Source organism: Phasianus colchicus, chromosome 14, assembly GCF_987193195.1.
Source record: "Phasianus colchicus chromosome 14, bPhaCol1.hap1.1, whole genome shotgun sequence".
In the NCBI taxonomy this organism is placed as follows: Eukaryota; Metazoa; Chordata; class Aves; order Galliformes; family Phasianidae; genus Phasianus; species Phasianus colchicus.
In genome coordinates, this window is record NC_143449.1 from 2,082,931 (window position 1) to 2,101,910 (window position 18,980).

At 38.9% G+C, this 18,980-nt stretch overlaps 1 protein-coding gene across 5 annotated transcripts in view; it reads left to right on the forward strand.

The window, feature by feature from the left end:
• Positions 1 to 18,980, forward strand: part of AFF2 (ALF transcription elongation factor 2) — a 346,941-nt gene that overhangs the window by 246,141 nt on the left and 81,820 nt on the right. For all 5 annotated transcript variants that reach the window (XM_090150571.1, XM_031602672.2, XM_090150573.1 and 2 more), the window contains 2 exons: positions 1,745 to 1,796; positions 18,179 to 18,216. In XM_090150571.1, the coding sequence (XP_090006697.1) occupies positions 1,745 to 1,796; positions 18,179 to 18,216 (90 nt within the window). The remainder of the gene's footprint in view (positions 1 to 1,744; positions 1,797 to 18,178; positions 18,217 to 18,980) is intronic.

An 18,980-nucleotide genomic window follows, 5' to 3' on the forward strand; every position in this document is an offset into this window, starting at 1 on the left:
ACAAATGGATGTGTCTGCTAGATAAACAACATAAAAAGTTCCTGCTCATCACCAAAGTCCAGGCCTCTAAAGATTAATATTTCCTGAAGAATTCTTACTTCTAAAAGATTCCTTATCCACGCTACAGTCTTACTTTTATGGGTTCACATATTACAGGGAGGCATCTGCCGTTTATCAAGAGGTTAATGACTAGTAGTTATGTGTCCAGATACTTTGTAACCACCGAGCTGCCCGACAACAGAGGTCACTTAAAGACGGATGACTTACAAACCAGTTTAAGGATCTCCTTGCACTTTCTGTTTTTATGAGCACGGCAGGGCTTCAATCTTACGTTTTCCCATTGGCATTATTGCCCCCTCTTTAAAATTCCATATGCCTTGAGGCTGCCACAAGTAGTCCTCAAACAACAAAAAAATAATTGGAACACCTATTCATTGCTACAGTTATTTAAAGGCTAACAATAAAAAAAATCACAGACTTCAGTCTCCTCAAAGCAGAAGGGAAGTGGAAATGGCAGTTTGTCATTCTCCTGCAGTGAGTAAGGCAGATCAGAGTGGGGGGAAGGAGTGACGTCAGCGGGTGTCACAGCAGATTGGATGACACGCTGACTTGTATGTCATCCTGCAATACAAGAGGTGAGGAGCTGGATGGAACAGGCTGCCTAGAGGCTGTGGGTGCTCTGTTCCTGGAGGTGATCAAGGCCAGGTTGGATGTAGCCCTGGGCAGCCTGGGCTGGTGCCGGATCTGGAGGGTGGTGGCCCTGCCTGTGGAGGGGAGCTGGAACTTGATCACTGGGGTCCCTTCCAGCCCAAGCATCCTGTGATTCTGTGAATCTATGAAGTGTGCCCAGAGGAATATCGGCTCTGAGAAGTACCACCTGATAAAAGTGTAAATGTGTGGGAAAGGGTATTTGGTCACTGTTAGTCATGTCTTTCTAGGTAGACAGGCCATGAAAGACCTTTTCTGCAATGGCAAACAACAGCAAATAATGACTTTTTACCCCATTTTTGTGTTTTGAAATATACTAATTTTGCCTTAAAAAGAAAAAGTTAAGTGTTAAAAAGACAAATGTTAATACAACAGTATACATTATTTACCTTTATTCACCTCTTTCTTATGTCAAAGAAAAGGAAGGAGACTTTGGGGCTGCCTGACCTGCTGGGAGTTTTCTTCCCCTTTAACCAAGGGCAGGGAGCAGTAACATGAGGTATCTCTATTAGAAAAAAAAAAAAAAAAAAAGAGAAAAAAAAAAAGATATTAACAACTGGATACATCAAAACTGAGAAAAACTCCTACCCTTTCTATTCCCCATTCTGCATTCAGTTAGGTGAGGTGGGATCAGTACAGGCCTCAAAAAAGATCCTAGTGATATCCTAGATCCAGAATGAAACACGACGGTGCACCTTTTTGTCTGCTTTTAACAGTCTCAGAACTGAATTTCCCTTTCCTCTTTTGCCATAGAAATACATGTCAATTTATATGGACTAATCACTATGAGATAATCTGCAAATAAAAGAGAACATGAAGGAGGAGCTGACTGCCAAACTTCATAATGGACGAGCCCTAAAGTCATTTGTTCTTACCTAGTGTCTCCCAGAACTAATAACATACGTACACAGAGTATTCATCAGTTTCCTTAGCATGGCTCTGATTCTGCTGTTAAACTGAAAGAGTGGTTCAGCCCATTTTATACAACTGTAATTCATTGAATGTAATTCTGTCTCTTGGGTGTTGTTTTTTTCAGGATGCTTGAGGATGATCTCAAACTCAGCAGTGATGAAGATGACAATGAACAGGTAAAATACATCTCAGTTCATTGACCATATAATCTGACAAAGGTTGATTTTTTTTTTTTTTGTCACTTGAATGTGTCTGTATGATCGTTTACTATACTTGCATCAAAAGCATCTTGAGGTGCTGCAGAATCCATTATCTTAGATTTTACCTGCACATAAAACCATTTCTGAATCTTTTGCAGTCATTTCTAAGTCTGCTCAGGTGGAAGGAAACGTCTTCTTAAATAAGAATACATTTTGGCTGTTTTGCTTAATTAACTGTGAAATAAGTTAAACTAAACCAAAACAATGAATGCTAATTTTGGAATAAGAGAACAAGCATGTTGTCATCTGGGAATACTAATGCGGTCTGAGTTCCTAAAATTGTACCAAATTAACTGTGGTACAACCTCCACTTGTTTCACACTCAATTTCTGAAATTGATGACCTGTTTGGAAGTGGGTGTAAAATGACCACATCAGACCACTATCATGACTGTAGAGTTGTTTTGCACTTCACAATTCATCTGTATGATTGCATGCATGAAGTTTGAGTCTTTAAGCTTTGCTCCTGTAAGTGAGAAAAGGACTGGAGTCCCATAGAAAATAAGTCAGCAATTCCCATTTGTGAGAAGTAAAATCTTCATTGTGTAGATCTGAATCAAAACTGAAAGTCTTGGAACGTTAATGAAGAAAAATTTTCAGAAAGCTGTCTGATGTAATTCTCTGTTCTTCCCACTCTATAAATATTTACGAGTAATACTGGGGAAAAAAGGCTGGTGATATTCATATTCTCAACATTCTTATTAAAAACACTGAGTCTTTGGTTTAAGTTCATCCGTAGGTCGCTCTCAAAATAATACCTCCTATTTATTTCCATGGAAAGTACAATATATACAAAGAGCACAACAACATTGTTTGATAGAACAAATTCTCAGCCACAAAACACTATTTCTCAACATAGTCACCACCATTAGCTAAGCATTTTTGCTAGAAATGAACAAGAGCCCACAGGCCACGTTCACAAACATCTGCACCAGTGGAGGTGTCCCACTCTTACTGTCACCACTGCTGAAATGCATCACACAGCTCTCACTGTGTTCACATCCCCTGTTTGGTCTCCATAAATTTTCAGCAAGCATCAATGAATGCCAGTGGGTGTCATTTGTTTCTGCATGGAGGAATTCAATGTCACACCTTTATTTCATTTGCATTTGCATGTCAGACCCCGTTCTGTCAGACTACCCCTCTGCTGCCATCTGTCACAAAGTGACAAAATATAGCAAAGTATTGGCAATAAGGTTCAGGCTCTACTGCCATCCTGCCAACGTCTATCTGACATTGTGGGCCAACATAATAAAATAGGAGGCATAACTTTTGGAGCAGCCCTACTATAGACTGAGATGCGTAAACATCTGTAGTAATGAGGAAAGTAAGCTATAGTAGCCTAATCTGATCTCTTCAGCAGGGAAATGTTACATATAAGTGGATGTTTCTTTCTTACTTACTTTTAAATTACCTGAATGCTCTCCTTCAACCCACCTAATCCATCCTGTGGGTCCATCCTAATCCTTGTGTCCAACCCATGGCCCGCAGGCTGCATGCAGCCCTGGACAGCCAGTAATGTGGCCCCACAAGGTCACACACTTTTAGCATTACGATGTGATTTTTAGCAATATTTTTCATGAGTTGATCATGCATAGCTTGAATGTGGACCACATAGGAGACAACAGAACACGGTGGAGGAGAGGGCACAGAGCAGTGCCAGCTCTGCCTCTCATGCCTGCCATACACTCAATCAAATGAAAACCCACGTGTGTTACACAAGACATGGACTTGTGCCACTTAGCAAGTAAAACTTGGTTATTGTCAGCATTGATATTTCAACCTACCTACAAGTGTGTGCTCCTGCAGGCACACTTTTTACTATTAAGCCAACAAGTAGATTTTCTTATTTAATTATTAATATTGGGCATGTGTTGTTTTATAAGTTAATAATTGAACTTATTCATTAGTTTCTCAAAAACAAGGTCAAATATCCCACTAGCTTTATATTCTCCTCCTTTTACATATATATTTAAAAAAAAAAACAAAACTTTTACTATTTCTATACATTAACTATGTTGTATTTCACATGCAGCCCAAGACAATTCTTCTTCACTCAGCACAGCCCAGGCTAGCCAGAAGGTTGGACACCCACACTTTAGGGTCGTGTCAGGCAAAATGCACCTTCCAGCATCATTTGACCCCTTAGTCATACAAGTCAGTACTATTAGCACCAAAAACAACTAGCATTCTCACATGAAGGCCAAGAATCAAAAGGCTGCATTGATGCAACGTGCTATTGTACAAGCATGTTGGCTTGCCAAATATTCCCATAGGCTGACATTGCGACATTGAAATCTGCAAAATTTAGAAACAGTAAAATATCCCCAGGCAGGATTTTTTTTTTTTTTTCTATCGCAATTTTCCATTGATTTCAGCAGACTTACTCCAGATTTATGCAATTTACACTGACCCGATGTTATCTCTGATGTCAGCCCTATGCAGGAAGCCCACGTTTTGTCTCCACCACACAGCGTAGAATTGGCAGCTGTAAAAGCCCTGCTGTTGTACTGTCAGTGCGTGTCCTTTGGCCAAAGGCAGGGCTATGCTGGGAAGCAATGTTTCCTTGCTCACAGGTCAGAGGGGGCAACTTAGGTGTGGAGCTGTGCCCAAGCTGTAGGAAGCCTCAAACTGCACCAAAACTTTACAAGACTTTACAGCAATATGTTTGACAGTGTGTGCTGAAAACAGGAGAGCTGCAGTAAGGAGCATTCATGTCAATTCTCAAAATTTTATAGTTCACAGAAAATGTTTTTGATTCTGTTTTTTAACTTCAGTCAGTATAAGTTTCATGTCACTCTGAGTGATAAGCATTGATTAATACCTCCTTAGATCTCCCAAGTATCTTCTAAAGAGGCAGATTATGGTATCTATGTTTAGAGATTCAAAACAAGAATGGATCCAGTCATGTACAAAATAAATGAGCTGTTTGGACAGTAAGCACACCAGCCATATTTCTTCAGTTTCCTGCACTTAACAAGAATAATATACCTTTCCTATGTAGCCCACAAACGTGTCTGTGCATCATTTGTATGTGCATTACAAATAGAAAGTGTAAGCAATATGATATACACTATTTGAAAGAATTCCACAGGTTTTTAGATTTCCTGGAACTATGACTGTATGTGTCTGTCCTTTAGATTCTTGTCACACTGCATCCCAGAGTAAGGCCTTGCAAAGCTGAGCAGTATGGCTCTGCTGCATCATTCAAGCATTACGCTGCCAGTACCTTCACACTTCAGCAGCTTCTGCCACCACTCTCTAAAGGAAAGAAAGGGGCCTGGGTGTGGAAAGAAGGTTGACCTAGCACCTTGGTCGGACACATAAACATCCACAAAGTAACGGCGATGTTTTTTGTCTGCAAAATATTATTTACAAAAGATATGCAGAACATCCACTCATGAAGGACAGATGAGGGTGATTACAATATGCAAATTATAAGATGTTGAATTTTCAGCTGTGGGTTTATAAAAATATGGGTTTATAAAAATATATCTTTATTAACATAGAAATTTTGCATGCAAATAACTACAGCTGTACACACGTATACCTTCTGAAGGGATAGAAAGAATAAAACTCAAAATCATTGTAACAATTTATGCAGCACTGTTCCAAAGTATCATTCTCATTGCAATCTTTCTGATTTTTTTTCTGCTATAAGCTTGTAGCCAAAGTGAAGCACAAGCTAGCATTTACTCATTTTTATTTATAAAAATACATGTAAAAAACATAATCTCTTGACTAGTATTTCAAGGAAGATGCTCTTTGAGAGCAGCGGTCAGTAGGGAGTCCTAGGACCTAGGCTTGTATTTGTCCCTTGAGAATTGCTTGGGACCTTTCGATACTTGCATGGAAGGGGCAGTAGTGGCAGTGATCCATAAATGCACCTCGATACCAGCTTTCAGTGAATATCCATGGTATGTGGAGAGTGATCTATCAGCCTGTCTTCTGAGACTACCAGTAGTCCATCTGTCTTGTTGCAAGTCTGTTAGAAGCTTGTCTGCAGTAAACAAAACTCTCATGCCCTGTTCTTTCACTCCTGCAAATGAGTGCACATATTTCTGATCTGCACTGCACTTACTTAGGGGCCCATGAACCTCGTATTTTTTCAGTTGTTATTCAGCTCCTTCCTCTTCTCAGTGTTGAGGAGAAATCTAAACCGTGATCATTCTGATCTGATGAGGCTGAGCCTGACTTTTTGATAAAATGAGAACTAATAGTTTGAAGCTAGTGAAAGGTATTTCGTCTATTTAGATAGCATTAGTGGCTTTGTTACTGAATACACTGTTCACTTTTCAACATGAACTTTTCAAGCAGGATGGAAGTGGTTCCTAAGGGCTATGTTCTGGAGAACCCTTCTTAATTTGAAAATGTTAGGTCTTCTTGGTTCTGCTAGGAAAAAAAGGAGACTATCCTCTCTAATTTCACTCCAAAAGGCTTAAGAAGCTTCATCAAGCAAGTGGACTGGAAATCCAAACTACCTAGTGTCAAACTGCTGCACATTGCAAGGAAACTTCGTGGTTTTCCTCTCTTTTTAGACGCCATTGCTCTGGCAGCTGTGGGCTTGGAGTAGAAGTTCTTAGGCTGTAACATGCAGGAGGTCCAATGAGATGATCCTCGAGGGTCCCTTCTGACTTCAGATCTGTAAATCTTTGGACTGTATTGATCATAGCTATAGGTCATGAAGGAAGCTAGAAGTTACCCAGCCTCCAGTCATCATTTTTTGGGCCTCTCTTGGAGAGACTGCAGTTATCACCTATATCTAACACTTATAAACACATCCCACAATATCTTCAGTGTAGACACTTTAGATCTGGCCACATGACACATGTTTTGTCTCTTAGACAAAATGCTGATTCTTATGTCTTTCACTGTGGGTGATTTGGGATTAAAGACCCACAGAAAACGACAGGTTAGATCTGGAATCAATTTTCATTTACAGCTGAGAAGCAGTTATTGATGCTGTGCTCACAGTTCAATAAAAGATCTAAAGATATAGACCTTGTGTTTCTTTTTCAATATAAGCAGCATAATCAGTTGCAAATGTTTTTACAAAGAAAATTGCACTGACAGCTTTATTAAAATTGCTGTCTTTAAAGTTTTAAGATATCAAAATTTTGACCTACTCGAATGGTTTTTAATATGCATACTGACCAACCCAATGGATTTTTATGTCATGTATTTATAATACCAGGTATTATAAATGTTTAATATATTGTTTGAAAAATACTGTTACTTTTTAAGCATTGCCTGGGTTTTAAGCTCTACTGAGAGGAACACTGCACTCATACTGCATTCAAAGCTCCTCTTGCACAATATTTTTAGGTTGCCCACAACAGATAGTGTCAAGGCAGATGACACACAGGTTCATAGTAAAAACATTAGCTGATAAGGTATTTCAGAGATGCTGCTATTGATGCTCTTCTCTAAGAATAGTGATTTTTAGATGGCTTTATTACTGTGTTAAAAAAATAACTCGAAAATTAGAAAGAGTAGTGATTGTTTTCAATTAGTAGCTTGATTCAGCTAAAAGAGCTTGGATAAAACATGGATTTGTGATTTTGTTCCTTAAAGCACCTCAAATTCACTTTGAGCTCAAAGGCATCCAAATGAGTTTTGTCTGGATACAGTATTATAAGGAGCTGTAGTGTACTCAGTTTCCTTTAACAAGCTCCTCTTTGTTCTTCTGCCTAAGGAATAGTCCTGTTAACCCCTGAAATGCATTCCTAATTGAAAGCACATCACTAGTTATCTGTGTGCTTTTTAACTAAAGAAACTTTGATACAACTGCGTTGTTTTCATGTAAATAGTACTTTTGGCAAACAAATGAGATGTTTCTCTTTTCTATTGTGTTGGGGTTTTTTTTCCCCTTCTTCACTTAATGATTGTCACCTTATTTGAACTCCTCTGATAACCAACTACAGAGACATTGTTGTGATAAGACGAACACAAGGCATACACATAATCCATGGCCTTGATCTGTCTTCTGTATTTTACACAAACATTTTTATTTTTTGCTAGGTTACTACTAGGTAATTACCTACAAAATGTTTGACTTTGTAGCTCAATCTACAAAGGCTATCAGCTGAGCTTTGAGTTGTTATGATGCATACTGAACTTTCAAATATTCAATTAATTTTTTTTAAACCTATGACATGCAAAGATGCACTATGCTTTCGTCTTCAAACATGTTTTAAAGTGATACGGCTACCACTTTCATTGTAACAATAGATATCCTTTCCTGTGGTCATTTATCCCGTTTTTTTAGCTGGATCCTGAACAAGCTGTTTACTCCCCAAGGTTTCGCTGCATTTCCATTTACTTTGTTATCAGCAGAAAGGCTGAAGAACAGCTCTTCAGTAATGACATCAATACTGCACACACAGTGAGAGAGGTCATCTTGTCAAAGCTGTGGAAAAATCAGATGGATTAGGATGAAACTAGGTGCAAAATAACTTTGATAGAGTCTTTAATGTAAACAGTTTATCTGTCACCAGGTTTCGTCTAAATCCCAGAGTGATGCAGCATCTGTTGTAGCCACAGCAGTGTGTTTTGATACAGAGCCCACTTTCCAGTGTTTAAGATCTACAGTCATGTTTTGTAATTGTAGGGAAATGTTTTCATTGAGCCATTAATGAAAACAGAAGCTATTAGGATAGTGCAGTCATTCTTCTCAGTCTGTAACTATGAAAAATCCTTTCATGAAGATCTGCCTCTTCTCGCTACCTCAACCCCTTTAATTTGATGCTCAAATTATTTTATTCTGCACAACACTAGTAGAAACAGCTGTGTATCATCAACCATGTAAAATGAATTCTCCAGCTTCCATTAGGCCAGTCTTTGGAAATAAGGGATTTGATGGCTGACGTCTAAGATACCAATTCACATAGCAGTGACATAGGTTCCTGTCATTGTGTTTGTTCATTATCAGCAAAAGCTTTCTGCAGCCACTGTGAGATCTGAGGTGAACTTGATGTAGTTATGAGCAAAGAACATGGCACACCACTAAACTGTATGGTGTTATCAAAGGCTTTTCACCTTTTCAGACTCAAAGAACCTCGTGTACCTGTTTCTGCATATGTTGTTACTGCGGAGGTCATCTCTCACTGGGGACAGGGATTAATACAGCCCTCAGGAGGGATGGTTGCTTTAGGCTGTAGAGTTCTGTAGATCAACAACAAGAAGGTTGCCCCTGCAGACTGTAGGCATGGTCTTACCTCAGGTGCATGCATCAGCACTGGAGGAACTGGAGAAGCTCCATCCCTTCCACTGAACTGCCTTTCCCATGGGTTGCCTGCTATGCACTGGAGTCTCAATGGCTAAAAAACTTTCTACCACAGTAGAGAAAATAATGCAAGAAAGGAAAATACTGGAAGGTGAGCAGCTCTAGCCAAGACTGAAATGCCTTTGTTGAAAAGAAGGATAAATTCGGCTGCAAGAATTTCTCTCCTCACATTCCCACAAATAAGCAGGCCCCTCAGCGCTCTCTTAAGCATTTGCATTTCATAGGTTTAGTTTTTCATGCCACTGGCTTGAAGCAGCCAAACTGTCAGCCATGCCACTAGAAATCTTTCACCTCAAGGAAAAGCTTTAGACACAGGCCTGGTGCCTCTCCCACTAATTAATAGAGGTGGAAAGACCATTTGTTCCTGAGCAGAGCCATAAGGCCCATACGCTGGAGATCTGCCAGCTTTTTGGGAATGGGAGGGAGGAGGGAGATACAGCTTTCAGTCCTCAGGATGGATCACGTACTCTGTGTGTGCATGCATGTTTGTGCACATATGTTTTTATAAAGGAGGCTTTATTATTAGCATGGAGAAAAATACATTTCCCCAAGTCCTTTGGCATACATATGCCACTTATGCAAAAGTCTTGCATTGTTTTGGCAGCAAGCAAAGGCAGCAGCAGCTGAGATAATTGATTGACACCAATATTGTTGTTGTTAAAAGAAAAGCCAGACTTGACTGTACTGTCCTATGAAAATAAATCTGAGGTCTGTGGTATTGTGGGCCGTCTAGGTGCTCAACACTCACTAATCCAACCACACAGGAAACATTTATCTTCCTTTTCTCCTCAAAAGGAGAGTGTGATTTTTATTATGCATGGTTTGCAAAGCATTTTGGTAAAGAAATTGTCTGGCTTTTCTATACTGGCCATCTGCAGCATTGCTCTTATGTAAAAGCCCAGGCGACTATGTATGTGAACCTCAAAATCTGAATTCTTAGGAGTTTTTCACACTAGTAAAATGTAGTGCTAGTGTTTGCTTACGGCTGGGGGGCTGCAAATATCTTGACAGAGGGACTCATAGGTGGCCAGAGCAAGCATAGAAGTAGGTGATGAAAAGGGCATGATAAATCCAGTAATTAACTTGTCAGCCAGAATAAGGGAAGAGGAACTGAAAGTTGATTTCCTCTGGAGGAGTTCCAGGAGGAGAATGGCAACGAGAACTAAACACCCTAATTTTTTTTACAATGAATGCGTCTGCCACTGAGAGGTTTGTTGGAGTTGGAGGTACTTCATTTTGTACCATCAGGATGAATCTTCCAAGAACAGACCTCCTGCTCACATGTAGGGGCAGGCTTGAAGCACAGTGTGACACTTCAGGCTTGGGCCTGCTTCTCTCCCACAGAACATGTGTGCTTAACAAAGCTACCGCTCTTCATGGCAATATATTATGTGTAATTTTCAGAGCTGTGCTACTTGGCAAAGTCATCTGAGCAATCTGGTAAACCAGACCAAGGGTAGCAAAGAGTTATTTTATGTGTGCTTACTTCTATTGCCTAATTGATTTAATATTCAGGGTAAATTTCATGTTCGGTATAAATTAAAATCCTTAAAATCTTTAGTCCTGTATAGGAAAAAAAAAAACCCAAACAGCATGAACAAAGGAACAATAGGAGCATTAATACACACCTTTCCAGCACCACCAGTGCTGGTACTCTTTGACTCAGCCCTTCTGCTTCTCAAATCTAGGAAACTCTTCCTTCATTAAGAGTAGGGACAAAATTTAGGATCGATTGGAGTCCTGGAGGAATGAGTTAAAGAACTTTGCACTGTAAAGAATCTAGGGGTATAAACTGTAAAGGAACTGAGGTAGGAGGGCTGGTTCAGAGGCGTTTGCCTAACCTCCTTTCCATTTTGGCAAAGAAAGTTATAACCCACATGAAAGCTGCGAAAGTAGCAATTAGGTGCACACCGAAAGTACACTTCATTATAAGGCTTCAAAACATCAGCACTTATTCAGATAAGTCTCAGAGATCAAGATAGATACAAATAATTATACTCATTCTGTTAGTCCTGGACAACCAAAAATTTCACCAATTGTAGAGACTGTCTGCACCTGCACAATGAAGTACCAAGACATTATTTGAATTTATTTATTTTTCTCCTTCTTTCCTTAGGAAATTTTTTTCTTCTCTTGTAAATTTTTCTTTGCCATTTTTTCTGGTTCTTTTTAGTTCTTAAGATCTTTTATCATGTTATGATAACATACATGGGTGTAGAGGAAGCCCAGCAAATAATGGATTATTTTTTTTTTTATTAGCCTTTTGGGATGTTGAATCAAACACACATTTGAAGAGAAGCCATTAGTAAATAAGAATACAATACTACAATAGAATTTTACCCTAAGTATTCTTGAGAGTCTCTTGGTAAAGCCAGAAAGATTACTAAATTGCAAAAGCAGTGATGAAATGTTCTCTGTAGTTCAGACACAACAAGAGTCCCATGAACAGTGATGATCTGTAGAGCTAATATGCATGGTGACTTGTTATTTCAAAAAATGAATCTCAAATGAACCATCCTGTGTTTGGCTCCTGAAGTAAGTGTACTCATTTTCTAAAAATACAATGAGGAAAGTATCTTCATCACTGTTTTTGGTCCTAGATATGATAATATTGTGCTTTTTGTCCTCAAGGTGGAGTTGACCTAGAACATCACACACAGAATTTCAAATATGAGGTTGCTAACTTCATGTCAGAAGCAATTAGTGAGAAGGAAATACAATCTCCTCTGTTGACATTAGGGGACAAATAGAGGAGAGTGTAACCAATGAAGTAAAGAAACAAGAAGAAAAAAGTAAAGGAAAAGAGGAACAAGCCACACATTTGTGTGTACACCAGTACATGTTAATCCTTCAGTCCTCGTGTTTGAGTTTCTGTTTCCCAGCACAATTCTAGATGTTTAGCTTGCTGCAAGCACAGGAAGTCATAGACAGAGCTAAACATGTCATTAGAGAATCAGTGCACAATACAGAGCAGTCGAGATCATAGATGAAGTATTCTGCATAAATAAAAGTGCACAGTATTACTTCCAAGACAAGTGATAATCTACAGTCTGCTACAAATCAACAAATTTGAAGAGTGTCTTTGTTTTTATTGGGTGTTGAGCTGGGTCCATGAGGTGTCTCTTCTTTACCCACAGGACAGAAGAACAGCATGGTGGAATATAAATATGCGTTGGGTTGCTTAGCCATTCATCTGGGAATACAAAACTGGTTAGAAACTAGGAGGTGAATGCAAATTAGATTTGCAGCAGCTCTGGAAAAAATTAAAGCATGGAGGCCTGTCTCCTTCTGCCGTCACGACTCAATGGCTTGAAGTGCCATCTGTCTCAGGCGAAGAGACTCTTCAAGGCTCAGCAATTGCCTTCTTAGGTGGCTATCAGTGCTTCTGACTCGAGAATGTGAGGACGCATTCTTAAAAAATACTGACATTGTCAAACTTCACTTCCATAAAATCAAAAACTTCAAATATTGGATTTTCAACTCTGCAATGGAAAATGTTAATTTTCTTTGGAGAGCAGACATTTCCCCTTTAAAACTTTTCTGAAAATCTAATTTACCTTTAACAGTTCCAATTATTTTACACTGATATTTCTGAGCTGGCCTCTTGTGACTTTATTCTCCTCAGGCCTGTGTGATGTAGGAAACGTGCACTGACTGGAGTGCTTTTTCTGGTTCTTTCTTTTCAAAAGTCAGTCTGGTGACTGACAGTCATGAAGAAGAAGTGTCATTTTTCCCCTTCTGTGGTTCTTGTGCACAACCTAGGAGCAGCCAGAAGTTGTTCCTGTGTTAGCTCTTTTGTATCATGGTTAAATATCTGCTAATGAAATAAGTTTGTGGGTATATTCACACTACACAAATAAAGCACAGTGCAAATGATTTTTAATAACTCAAGCTAAAATCAAGAGTAATGAAACATGTAAAGAAGAAACATGGAGTAGGGCTAGGGTTAGTCTTTCACAGTTATAAAAGTCATAGAAGAACATCTCCAGGCAAAGTCTCTTCAATCAATGATCCTCTGTATCTTACTGCTTTTTATGTGTCCTTCAGCATCTTTTTTTCTTACTCACTACTATAGTCAACTGTTGAAATAAGGTCTTAAAGAGCCATAATTGTGGGGGAAAATAAAAATGAAAAAAAAAAAAGGAAATTATGGATTACAGTGGAATGATTGTCTAGTTCATTCTGGCTTCCATTTTCTGATCATCCTAAATTATTTTCATGCACATTTTCAAGCTCAAAATTAGCAAAAGTCCTATGATGTAATTCTCTTAACACCTATTGAATGTTACATTATACCAGCCCAATTTCATGCCACTCTTTTGCAGCATCTTTTCCTTCTCAGTGTATGTTTATCATGATTTAGGAACATCCTACCTACTCTATTTCTAGATAGTACTTTTATAAAGTAAGTTTCGGAATTAATGTGGAGTTAGAACCAATGTCTTACTTGTAAAGGAATCTAAGATAGAAAATAACTCATAACGTATTTGTCTTTGAAATATCTTAAATTAATAATCAAAAGCTTGCATCAAGTCTAGAACAAATCAAGCTTAGTCGTGAAGATGAGAAACAGGAATTATTAACTCAGTAGCAAAGCTGATGGGAGCTCAATGAAATCATTTTGTTCAAAGATTAAAGGCGCTGAACACTGAAATAGTTTGAGGAGGATGGCTATGAACACATCTGACAAGAACTGCTAAATTCAGTAATGATCAAAAGTTAATTATCAAAGCAGAGAGAACTACTCAACGCAGACAATTTGAGTCAATAGCTGAGCAGCCCAGCAAAAAAGTAATTTGGGAGAAGTATTTTCCTATAATGAAGTTATATAAAAGTCATACATTTCAAAGAAACCCGCCTAAAACAAGATTGCATTCTTCCTGATCAGAGAAATATAATTAGCTCTAATTGACAGACCTGCTGTACACCAAATATTTTCAAACAATATGCTTCTGCATCAAAGCTTGATGTGTAGAGTTACTCAATGTCACTTTGATTTTGCCTTTCTTTATGTTCTGCCACTGGGCATGCTCATGATATCTCAACAAATACGCTTTGAAAAATGAATGAGCAGCACCTACAAGACAAATAAAAGCAGGAGGCATTCTGCGTTTCTGCTTCAGATAGAACCCCTGCCATACTTTGTGTTGTGTTTAACATCACGTTCCCACTCAGAGACAAACTGCATCATCTGAAATAGGAAATGACCAGTTGCTCTATCATCCAACACTGAACTAGGCTAGTATGTAGATTAACCTGAGAACTTGCAATATCATAGAATCATAGAATCATATAATGGCTTGGGTTGGAAGGGACATCAAGGATGATCAAGCTCCAACCCCCCCAGTGGAGGGCTGCCTCCACATTTAATACTAGACCAGATTATTTTTCTAAAACTCTATATGTGTGGACAACAGTCTCCCCACAGTGTGCCTTTTCTTAGGAGCTAGGAAAGTGACTTCTCCCAGTAACACGGGGGAAAATGAAAAATTTTTAATGTAAAAATCTGAGATACATGTCACAATGTATCTCTGCAATTCCTTGTTCCTGAAGCTACCATGTTTTAGAGTAAACATCGACATTGCTAGGTAGTCAAAAATCAAATGCCCAATTTAGACTCTGCTCTTTAATATTCCATGACTTTCACATTGCCAGTTGTCACTCTCTGAAATTTCTTCATCTTCTTTAATCTTTCATGCAAACAGTTTAGCTCATACCATCACGCACATGAACTCCTGAATATCCTCTGCTTCACTTTATATTAGAATTGACTGCATTAGTATTTGCTTCTTATTCTAGACACTCTTTGCTCTTCTGTTTTATTTTCCTTGTCTGTATTTTGATATCCATTTTTTGTAGTGACTTTTGAATAATTTAGAAGGAAAAAAAGCCTATCTGAGATTTAGATGCACGTTTCACATGCCTGAACTCAGAATTTTTACAGTCCAGGTATTTGGTATCTGGACCAAATGAAAGTGTCACTGCACAGTCAAAAAATCTTCTGCCATAGTGAAAGGATCTTTATACACTTAAAAAATAAGTCTAGTACCTCACAGGACAGGACTGTAACTTGACATTTAATGGGAGGATTGGGAAACTGAAATGTAGTTTTCAGTGATATTTTAATCCATTTTAAATGATTAAAATGGATCTTGTTACATGTAGTTTATTATTTAGAAACATTCCTTAATAACATGCTTTTTGACTTTGTGCCTGCATGTGACAGCTAAAAAAATGAAGATTTGGGAGAGTTTCATTGGAAGGATGCGCAACTCACACTATTTCACTAATGAGACAGGAATTCCATTTCATTTATAGGCTTCTTTGAGAAATCATAATTGGTTTGGGTGTGTAATATGTTTTTGTGCAATCTTAACTTCAGTTTTTCCTGAGTTTTAAGTGGTTTATTTAGCGTCTGTACTGTACAACTAAAATAGTTGTTTACCATCATACCTTCATCAATTTATCCTTTAGATGAAAAATCCAAATGAAACAAATGCATCTTTCTTCACTTTCTGGGAGCCAACACAGGGTATTGTTGTTTTTCCTTCTCAGCTGTCACAAGCCTTAATTCTTTCTCCCCAGTTTAAAGTTATTATTGAGGATTTCCACAGATTTAAACAAAGATTTTATCTTTGTAGAGATTGGAGGCAAAAGAGCCAAAGTAGCAGGTATTCTGATAAAGCCCTATTGTACAGCCCAAAGGAGAACTAATTCTGGCAAAATTTGGAACCCAATTCTGCAGATCCAAAGGTTTCAAAAGTTACTCAGTTTTCATAAGGACTTTAATTCCTCATGGGCTTATGTGATCATTTTTCAGGAACGCCAATATTAGCAGTTCCTACGTGGGAACAATTTTATTTCCAAGCATAGCAGAGGTTAAAGTTCCTCACCAAAATCCTACTGTCCAATTTTTGGTTGGCTTTACAAAGATATCTCCGCAGGAAATTGAGCAGTGAAACTTTCCTTTGTGTAATAAGTTTATGGATCAGTTGTCTTCTGCTTTTCCCCACGATCCGTACTTATAATCTCACTGATCATCTGACCGCTTCCCACATTTAAATCTGCTATAGGCTGGTTCTGTGAATGCTAGAAGGAATTTCCTGAAAAGGTACAAAACAGTTTTACCTGAAGGTGATGCCTCAAACCCTCCTGCACTAAAATGTGTGGGATTCTCCTGAAAAGGTGTGCTGAAGAAAGGGAAAAGCATAATTGGGTGCAAGGAGGAAAAACAGGACCAGGAGAAGGTCGGGAAGCAGTTTTCTGCCTAGTCTTCCTGTTCATTTTCATGGTGCAAGGCCTGTGGTGGTTGCATCGTTCGGGAACTTGATTCTGCCCTCCCAGTCACAGCCTAGCTAATGTCAAGAGCCTGGCCTCCAACTTGGTGGATTATTGGCAAATGCATGGCTTGATTATACAAAACAAAGCAATGCTGTGGTGAAACAGAACCACAGAACGACACTCACAGATATGGTTTCGCGCCTCTAAGCTTAAATAAAGAAGTACAACTACCTCCTATAGGACCCAGGGGAGGCTTTCCTTCCTCATCCATGAGGCAAGCCTAGCACAGCTTATCAGACTAACCCCATTTAGCAGAAGCAGCGTGCGCTGTAGCGATTAAGTAACAATATCAGCAGAGACCAGACTCCAGTGGAGTATAAAACAGCACAGGGACCTCCACCGAGTGGGATCTCCTCTCAGCTGGACTGAAACCAGCAAACATCGGGTCATGTTATGCTCCCTAACAATATCTAGAAATCTCCCTTCTTGCCTGGGAATATTGGTTACAGCCTTCTCTCAAGGAATTCTGTCTAATACCATGCCTTAGGGGAATCAGCAGACTCCATTACTTGGTAATTCATGGAAAACTGAAAGAACACATCCCACTCTCACCTCTCCCCCTTTTTGCATGTTAATTGTTGTATGCCTTGCCAAGACTGTTTGCTTGTTCATGTATGTTTGGAATTGTTATCTGTTGAGTGCTTGTCAACAGAGATTGTAATTGCTTAAGGACATTAAAAAAATTTATGGTTAACCACCTGACTTGTGGTCAGTGAAGTGTGTTAACTAAACTCTGTGCTACACTGCTGACAAATGTCAGGGAACAGTGCGTGGCAAAATGTTATTTACCTATTCTGAAAAATAGAGAGGAGATGCAAGGTTGGTTTAGATTACATAATTATGTTACAGAAATATTAAAAAAAAAAAACACCCTAAAATCCTCCACTAAAATCTTGAGCCACTTAACCAGTGTGATAGACTGGCATGGCTCTGCCATCAGTGCTCCTAGCTGTGTTGCTTAGCAACATTTTAATTCAAGAAAAATCGAAGAAGATGAAATCCCCATGGAGAGGGAAACAGAAATAAGAGGGCCGTTGACAGATGATCTGAGTTGTTTCTTCTAATATACTGTGAAGATCACTGGCTCTTTTCATGAATGATAAATGAACTGTACACAGATCAATGGGTTCAGCAATAAACTGGAACCAGGCTCTATGTCTGAGGTGGTGCAGGCTGAGAGGGCCAAAGATTTACTCATTTAGATGATTTGAGTGTGTTTTCTCAAAGGTTTCACAAGAGGAAATTGATCTGAACATTTGGTCATCCCTTGCCCTTTCTGTTGTTGGCAAATAAAAACTGTTTTGGAAAAAGAGTCTGTTCTTCCCTTTAATTTTTCCTGTTGTTGTTCCTGTTCTGGGTATGGGCAGATAGGTTGTGACAAAGGAGGCCAGACTGAGAGTGGGAAGTGAAGTAATGTTCCTCAACAATGATAGCCATTAAAAGCAAACAAGGCACACTCGTATCACAGACTTGGGCAGAAGTGTTTAAGACCTTTAGCATTATCTCCCTGAAAGGGGCCAGCTACTGAAGACACGTTCCCTTTGCCCTGGCCATGGCCAGGTGCCAGTGTGCTCTTCTGAAGAGCATCCAGTAGCCAGCACTTGGGTGCAGGTTGGTTGTGCTTAGTTGTGTTGTGTAATTGTTTGTCTCCCCCTCCCCTCTTCTGTTTACAGGCTGCTGAAAAGACAAAATTGAGAAACATTCCTGTAAAGTAAGTTATTCTTTTATCTATTGGAAAATGTAACTTGAATGAACTTCTTGTGTACAATCACTAAAAAGCCACACAGCAAGGAGGGCAGTAAAAGAGAAAATGGAATTCAGATTGTCCCTAATAATAGCTATTAGAAGGTCAGTATTGTTGAGGAAAGCTTTTGATTTCTCATGTGTCTCTAATGATTGCACTACCCAAGATTCATCCAGTTTCCATAAATTAATGTGTTGTCTATGAATAGCTGCCAAAAAATATCACAGTCATACTCAATACATAGTGCTCCTAGCCTTGGGGAGTTTTGTACATGCTAAAAAGATTATGATTTTTAATTGCAATCCTTGAGAAGGTCTGACAGGAGGGAAGTAACTAGGAATATGCCAAATGATTTCTAGACACATGGGAATATTTTGCACCTGTGTATCAAGGCTTTGCCATCCTGTTGATTAAGAGCTCTCTCACTCAGTATGTGTGTCTTTCTCACACCACACACAGCTGTATGTTTCTGCTCTTTACAGTTGGTCTCTATGAAGTATGAGCAAGCTACCAGGGAGCAATTTCCAGGGCATTTCATGAGAAGTTCTTAAATCTTAGGGCACTAGCAGCAACACTCAACCGTTTATTATTGAATTAAGAAAGTTGCTTTATAGATGTCCTAGCTCTTTGAGAAAAGGCATTTTCAGTTAAAGCTACCAACATCAGTGATTCTCTTTAAATAACAAATGTTCCAATCTTAATGGGCTTTCCTGCACCAGTAAAACACAGAT